This window comes from Quercus lobata, chromosome 9 (genome assembly GCF_001633185.2).
Source record: "Quercus lobata isolate SW786 chromosome 9, ValleyOak3.0 Primary Assembly, whole genome shotgun sequence".
Taxonomy (NCBI): Eukaryota; Viridiplantae; Streptophyta; class Magnoliopsida; order Fagales; family Fagaceae; genus Quercus; species Quercus lobata.
The window spans coordinates 14,343,996-14,352,740 of NC_044912.1; the positions used below are offsets into that span (position 1 = coordinate 14,343,996).

General features: G+C 35.8%; 1 protein-coding gene across 1 annotated transcript; it reads right to left on the reverse strand.

The window, feature by feature from the left end:
- Positions 1–939: 939 nt before the first annotated feature.
- Positions 940–6,887, reverse strand: LOC115961032 (pre-mRNA cleavage factor Im 25 kDa subunit 2). The gene is made up of 7 exons (XM_031080081.1): positions 6,526–6,887; positions 6,080–6,125; positions 3,130–3,223; positions 2,928–3,001; positions 2,449–2,535; positions 2,202–2,312; positions 940–1,611 (listed from the first exon to the last, which is right to left on the reverse strand). Exons 1-7 carry the CDS (start codon positions 6,642–6,644, stop codon positions 1,540–1,542), a joined length of 603 nt encoding a protein of 200 aa, XP_030935941.1. The 5' UTR covers positions 6,645–6,887; the 3' UTR covers positions 940–1,539.
- Positions 6,888–8,745: the final 1,858 nt, after the last annotated feature.

Consider the following 8,745-nt stretch of genomic DNA (forward strand, 5'->3'; position numbering starts at 1 on the left):
AATTTATAATATATTCACTCAATAATTATAATATATATATCTATATATATATATATATATATATATAGCTGTGTGTCTCTAGACTTACTAGTTTAAAAATCATTCCAATTGTCATTTTAAGGCCAATGATAATTCCATTGGTTTCACCATTCAACCAGTAACCAATCCTATTAAGTTCCTTTTTCACAAATTTCTCAAAAAAAAAAAAAAATATTCCTTTTTCACAAAAATCAATATTTAGCTAAATGTCTCCATCCGTGGCTCATACCATAAATTTGCTTCAGCCAAGAGCAAAAAATAGTCAACGTTAAGATTTCACAATTTAATGCATCCAACTCAGCGAAGCCTTATTCTTCTTCTTCAGGCAAAAAATTTCTTTTGAGTTTCAAAAATAAATAAATAATAATAAAAGAATTTATTGGGAAAAGAAGTTCACGAAGCCTTTGGTTTCACCAGGAGAGGAGACCACCTAACACAACAAGTGGCTCATTGTTTCTCCCGAAATCAATGGCCATGCAAGGGGAAGCCAGTCAAACCATCCAGGCTTGGGCCACCTGGTGGGTCAATTAACCGAACTAATAAAAGACTCATCTTTTCCTGTGTGAGGTAGCTCGGTTGGAACTTATTTCACCACAAGTTTGCAGCAATGTATCTACAGCCTTTCAGCCATTTTACGGGGACAATGGATGGCTCGGTTGGAACTTATCCTACCATAACTTTGCAGCAATGTATGATTGGCCTTTCAGCCATCAGTCATCACCCATTGTCATCATTAATGAGCCTTGACCATTGATTCCAGCGCTTGCATGCATCAGTCAAAACTAGACGGCACTAAAGTAAGAGGTTGATAGCCTAAGCAGCATGCAAAAGCAACAACAACTTCATTAATAAAGACAGTTACACGAAGGATGATCCCATGTCCAAAATGAGACCAAGTAGTTGTCAAAGAAACTACACCAAGATAAGCATAAGCAACCGATACATGCTACATATCTTTTTTGATAATTCAATTGTTACAAGTGAGGGATGGGGGATTTGGCCCCGATTCTCCTTATAAAGGAGACCAAGCAATGTGACTAAGCTACAAGGCTTTGGACAATACATGCTACATATCTCCTCTGTTTGTACCCTAATTTCACCTATAATATTACAAGCATAATCAATTAAATTACAAAAAAATTGTCGGAAATCACAAAGCAGCACGTTATAACTCATTCCATCCCACTGAAAAGTAAACCCATTGGACTTAAACTACGGTAAATGACTCCAAGAACTCAACAGAAACCTTGTTGGAACAAGAATTCTACACTTACACAGAACGCATCATTAGATATTCTAAAGGACCAAACAAAGAGACCATGTCAATAGATAAGCTTCAATTATCAGCATAACTGGAGAAACCCCTTCTAAACCAACTTAAATTCAGCTATGAAGTAATAATCAGGTCTGAGCCCTAGTAGTCCATGCAATTAAATCAAAGGTACGAACTTCAGATAATTATAAGCAGGCTATCAGGATGTGAGCTTTAGAAACTAATGCTCATTTAGCAATCATGTTGAACTGGAATCTGGAGAGTTGCTGAGGAATGGTGGATATAACTGGTCCATATCTCTGCAACCAGGTAAGTGACATTTGTTACAAGATTGATACAAGAAAACAGGATATAAGACAGCAGTTTCAAGCTAAATTTATTTATTTATTTTTAAAATAAATATTTTTTTTTTAAAAAAGATAAAAATAAAAAAGGGAGGGTGAAAAGGTCATGTCTGCCATTTTGAAGACCACAAGATTAAGAGTGGGGAACACAAGAATGGAAAGGGTTAATTCATGGCCACCAAAATAAGCCACTAAAGTGACCATGTTTTGACAGTGGACCAATCTCTCTAGAGAGAGAGGGAGAGACAAGAGTTATCCCCTTATCCCTAATGGCCCCACAACTCTTCTATGACTATTATCATTTCTACCCAAAAGACAGTGCTTGTCTTAAAAGATTCAAATTGTGGCAAACCTGGCATTTTGAACATAAGTAGTTAATATTGAACACTACACTAGTGTCAAATTAAGTTACTTATCAGAATACTTAAAAAAAATAAAAAAATAAAAATTTTAAAAAAATTTTAAAAAAATAAAAAAAAAAATAAAAAAAAATAAATAAAAAAAAAAAACAATTGCATATCAGAAGAATGCCAGATGTACCGTACCTGAACGTTATCATAGAGTTCAAACAATGGAACAGCAAGAAGTTTCAAATTTTTGGGGACTGCAAAGTACTCCCTCTCAGACAAGTGAACAATGAAAAGCTTCTTACACTCCTGCATAATCCATATGGCAGAGGAAAGAAAAAGTTAAATGTAGCCCCAGAAACTTACCCCATTGGGAAGGGGGGATCATCATGTATAACCAATGAAGCCAGAAACAAGAACAGATTCAGTACTTTGGTTATGTTACCTTAGGTTTTGTTATGTGGGGAGGGCAATAAGGATACATTATGGTTTCAAAGTTTGGCCTCCACCAAACAGCCACACATTCACCTATCTGCAAAAAGATAGCAAGGAGCGACAACAAGCATTAGCAATTATAAAAGTTGCAGTGCATTTGCAGGCTCACATAAAGGAGAGAGGGTACATGGTCTTAAACCATTGTACCCAAGACCCACGTTCCCAAGTAAAACTGGCTTCCTAATAGAATGGAAGCAAGGCAGCTATTCAAAACCAAGAAACAAAGCATAATAAAATGAAAGCCCAATAAGAAGCACCTGGCAAAGGCTAGCCATCAGTCTCAGAAATTAGGCAATTCTATATCTATAACCAGTTTATTTTTGCACCACTCAACTTTCAGTCAATATCCATATGTTTCCCATTGCCATATTAGTTTCAAGAATCTTCTTTAGCCTATACTCAAACACAGAATACAATAGAAAATAATACCTGCCAGTCTGGCACAAGAGCTGGTACAGTAGCACCAAGCTTGCTGGTCAGCTTTCTTTTCAAGCCCTCAATTTCTGCCACAAAGCAAACAGAAGAGTGAAAAAAGTTCATTCAGAATGAGAAAATCATGAAGGGAATTGGGGGTGGGGGAGAAGAGAAAAACACAGATGAAGTGATGAGTATAACAAAAGAGATATCATACCATTCTCTCCTGGCTTCAAACGCCCACCAGGAAGTTTGCAGAAAGTGTTTCCAATTTGCAGAAGAAGTATGTGAGGATGGTTATGTTCCTGTACCTGCAAGATCAAGCCATAGGTTGAGCCAGAGAAAGTTAGGAAGTGTTGCACTTGCACATGTAAAACAAAGAAGTTTATGTCCAATTTTGATCCATTCAAGCAATACGTATACCATGAAGAAAAAAAACTCGGAAAGAAAAGGTCTCATGTCCTGTGGGGTATGAAATAACTGTCTTCAAAATGACAGCCTACTTATATGATTAAATGCTTGTGATTTCTTTTTAGTGACTATAAAACTGTCAAATCACAATTCTTGTGACAAACAATTTTGCATGCAAGAAAATTGCCTTCAGAGAAAAGCTTCCTGTGGGCAAAATCTGAATTCCTCTTTTAACAATGCAGAAGGCATACAGCCAAGAGTTCGTGTATATCTGGTGATCCTACTTATTAATTTGTTTAGAGTTTTCAAATGCAGTTATATCTCAGATGGCAGAGAAATACATACAATACTAAAACAATGGTTCTAAATAAAATCACACAAGTTTACTGATGGAAAAGTGGCTTATGCTGAATTCCTACAAATTTCATGCAACATTTCCAGGACTTGGTCAAGATGACAAAAGGCACCATTTTATAACTTAAAGCTTCTACTTGCGAATGTCGGGCTTGGGCAAGATGGTTCAACTCAACCCAAATCTCTTAATAAACTTAATATTAAATGATTGGATCAAATTTGACATAGTCATGGAAATCAAGTAAAAGTGAAGCTTTAAAACGCTGATGCTTCTGCTTTATACTCGAGATTGCGACAGGATGGTGAACAAAGCTAAAGAGAACAGGACCAGTCCTCTCTATTATAACCACATTTAAAATAAAATAAGTAAAAAACCTGTATTCATATGAAACTCATTTCCTCAAACTGAGAAGGTAGAAGGCTTTAAGTTAGTACATTGATTTTACGGAGACCTCTCTTATAACCAGAAAATGGCAATGTGATTCATCACTCTGCTAGCAACTTGAGCAAGCATACTTGCTACCATGCATCTTTCTTTTTCATAATATTGCAAAAAGTGGACCAGTGTCATAAATTTTGTACATGAATGTGATTATACAGTAAATATAGCACGATAAATCAACAATTATTTTGGCATTACAAATGAATAGGCTTAGCTGAAGTGTCCATTTTTGGTGAGTGGGCCTGTAAAGATCAAGGTTTTCTTATTGGCACATGCACTCCATTGATCTTGAACCCAATTAAAGGAAGAAGTGTGATTTCAGCTAGAGCTCATTGGTTGCAAATTTCAAAATTTGTAGCCTTCATTCATCACAAAAATGTGCCAAGCCAATTGCACTCAGTAGCATCTATTACTTAATACTTACACATAACTTGCCTAGCAAACAAAAGGTTTGATCGGTCACCCCTCACCAAGATATATAAAGGAAGAGGATTAGTGTTTCTCATAAAAGCTCTCTCATAGAGGAAGGTGAAAGGACGAAAAGCACCAAAATTGGCACTTGGGATTTGGAGGTTATCAGGTAGTTTTATTTGTTTCAAATAATTCTTTAACTCTACAAAATGGATCAAAACAATTAAACAATTTCCACAAAGATGAACCAATGAGTAACCAACTATTTGTGTTCTTCTGTATCCGGAACAAGGACAAAACGCTAGAGAGAAAGCAAAGATTGATTTGATTAAGCTTATAAAATTTGTTGAGAGTTAAGAAAGAACTATTATTCAGCACTAGTCACCACATATTGGGTCCTTTAAAGAAAGCATAGCTTGACTTGAATAAGTTTATAAAACTATTGGGTCCTTCAACATCCCACTCACATTGGAAATTTGTTAAAATCTCAATACAAGCATCAAATCCATGAGATTTTTACATTAATGTATGTCACGGGCATAGTCAAGCCAACTCTAGCTCAAATGGCATTTCTTCCTCCCAAAAGAATGGGCAGATGGTAATGTCATGGGTTCAAAACAAATTGGGTGCAAGAGTAATTTTTACACCCCACCCCCCAAAAAATAATAATAATAATTTCATGGACATAGTCTAATACATGTTTTTTTATAGGCAATAGGAATTTTATTGAAAAAGAAGAACATCGTATTCACAATGATGAAAAGTCTGATCAAGAAACAAATGCATATAACTCAAGAACTAAAGCTAACAGATTGTAGAAAATCAGAAATGAAAATACATTGCGTAAAACTCCAGATACAAAACCAGTGAAACAAAATACCAAAAAGAGGAGACTTTGAGAGAAAACATAGTCTAACACATATAAAGTCTAAATGCTAATTAAAGTATTAAAGATATGTTCTTGTGTCACAAATGTGCGCCCTTTGGTGTATGTTTGCAACAGCTTACATGTATGGGTATTTATCATAATTGCTATTTATGAATAACGAAGCAAGTTTTGATGAACAGATAAGTAAATTGCAACATATTTAAGGTGAATAACAATCTAGGAACTACTCTGCCGTTTATCCTCAAAAAAAAAAAAAAAAAATCTAGGAACTACAAGGCTGCCATCAGTTTCATCTAAGACAAGTATCGCATTCAACTCAAATGAGAGAGAAGAGACAACAAACCAATCGAGAATAAACCCATGAAAGACAAGTAAACACGTTTAGTATACATCTTAATATTTCAACCATTTACGCCCTGTCCTCTTTTACGCATTAACTTTTTACTCCAAAATTAAAGTTCCAGGGGAGGAAATAAAATCGCAATTAGTCGGTATCCCTCAAAGGCAGGTATCTCAAAAACAACAATGAACTCAAACCCAAATGCTAAAAGGTAATCCAAATGCAAATGCAAGCATCATAAAGGTTCAATTTTCAAGTACAGCATCAAAGGTCTACAAAAAGGTAATCCAAACACAAGCATCATAATCGATTGTACATACCAGCAAAATCCCTTCGACACTCGTCCTCATTCCCTCCTTCATATAGCTGAAACCAATAACCATAACCAGGAATCACATAAAAATGCTACTATAATAATAATTCATATCCGAAACTTCCATACTAGTTTTTCTTCGAAAAAAAAAATTCAAAAACACATTTTTGTTTCTTAGTTTCCAATTGCAGTCAATTGCAGTCAAAATTCTTTACTAACACGACGAAAATTTTGAAACTTTACAAAGAAAATTCTGGAAATAAATATGAGTTAGGGTTTCAATTCTTGAACTCCATGAGTGAACTAATAAAAAAAAAGGGCTTTGGACTTAAATGAAAACACTGAAAGAGTAAATAAACTAGTAGAAGTACTTTAATTTTCTATTATTGTTTTCTAGGTAACCAAACAGCAAGTGGGGGTTTTGAGGGTTTATCTAGGGTTTAGAGAAGTTACTTGACTTTCATGCGAGCGAGGCGATCAGCGACGGAGGTGTCTTTTTCCATCTTGGGCTCTTTGGTGCCGAAGGTGTAGCTTGACAGTGGGTACGTGTTCACCACCGATGAAGTCACCATCTCTGTCCCTCTCTCTCTCTCTCTCTCTGTTTCTCTTCTACACTCTGTGTGTGTGTGTGTGTCTCTCTCTCTCTCTCTAAATCTATGGAAATCGAGAGGAGGAGCTCAGCCGAACTGAGTCTAATATGCAAAACTCTACAAAGGAATTGAATTCTCTGTCAATCAAAGTTTCGAGACACGCTCTAAACTCTAAATATTGCAGAATGGAGATCAGCAGGGCAACGGGCCAACGACCATATTCCAAATTAAAAATTAGGGGTAAAGTATAAAGAGTTAAAATTAAAAAAATTAAAAATAAATAAAATAAAATTAAAAAACCTACCCTTAAGTTTAGGGTAATACTATAATTTACTCCTTACTGCTAAAACTTTTCAAAAATATAAATTTACTCCTTAAGCACAAACACAAATCATTGTTAAAAATTTCCCTACTCCTCAATTATTTTAGTTATCTATTATTGACTATCTAAACATTCCATCACGTATATAATTACTGTGAGACTTCTCCAATCAAGACAAGTTATTGGAATGAAGCAAATTATTAGGAGTGTTTAGAGACCAAAAATTGGATATTTTTGAAAAATATTGACTACTTGGTATTAGTGCAAACCTAATACATGCCTGATTTTTGTAGTTTGCCCGGAATTGTTCAAATGATAGCTCATAGATAATGGAACCCACCTCCCTCTTGAAGTCTCCAGTATCAACCTATCTCAAATAAAATTTTGATAAATCTAGGGCAATTGGTGGTGTGCTTATTTTGGTCACGGTCTTGTTATCCAAATTCCATAATCATTGTTACATATAAAGGTGGTTACATATCATATCATATTATATCATATTATATTATATTATATTATATATATAATAAAAGTTGGGCTTAGAAACCGTGGTTGAGCCATGTGGCTTCACCAAATTGCAGAAATTTTAATAAATTTTTAGATTTTAAAAATAGATATATACATATTTTTTGGATAAATATAACAAATCAAGTAATGAAAGAAAGTAGTATTTCATTTACAACTATAACAGTTGTGGTTATCTAAAATGTTATCAACTGTAAGGACGGGTTTCGTGGCGGACCGTAACAGTGTCGGGTTCGCACGTGAAAAGGCCCCTAACAATATCATTTGTAGAGCGTGGGTTTGGAAGGCTAGGCCTTGGTTGATAGGCGGTGGGTTTTTCACGGTGTTCGTACCAGTTTAAGTTTTCCTATACCCCTGGAGTCTTTCTCCTGGAGGTGGGCTGGGAGGCTCAGGTTTCTGGCCATTTTTCCCAACCCCCCCTCTTGGCGCACCTTCCTTTTTATTATATAGTCCGTCTTGGCTGATCCTGACCCTCCACTTGTAGGTCAGGCAGGAGCTTGTTTCTGTATCCATCCCATCAGCTGTCCTGTCTAACTTTCTATTAATTGCATGGACCGACGTTCGCACCGCCCAAACGTCTTTTCTCATTAACCAGCTCTGGGTATTGGCAGGTGCATTTACTGAAGGGGGTCGGCCGCACTTTCCCTGGTCCGAGTTCACACCCTGCTTCCCTATGGGCCTCATTCCGTTCACATCCCTTTGAGGGGGCTGTTTGGGGATTGCCTACACCAAGGTGTTGGTCTTCCTGTTGAAGCTATGGAATGCCGAGGACAGGGTAAGTTCTCAGCCGTTCCCCTTGCTACCTCGGCCACTGAGCATTTGTCTTCGGCAAGGTACCTCCTCGGCACGGGCCCTGGGCCCAGATAGAGTTTGGGCCGGACTGCAGAACTCTCGGACCCACATCAACAAAGCCTAAAATCAATAGAATAGAATTACCTAAGGATAGAATTTAAATAAAAAAGAGAGAAAAAAAAACGTAAAAGAAAAAAAGAACATATTTGCATTTTTTTTTTCCTACTCACCAAATTGCAGAAATTTTAATAGATTTTTGAAAAATAAATATAATTTTTTTTATGTTCTTATCTTTTTCTCCTATAATTTCTAAGTTGATAAATTTTTTAATTTGAAATCACTTCTTTAGATAAAGTTTGATAGACACAAAAACTCAATAATTTAATATCAACTTAACTTCTTCTCATCCATTAAAGAAAAAAAAAATTATTCTTAAGCTTCACA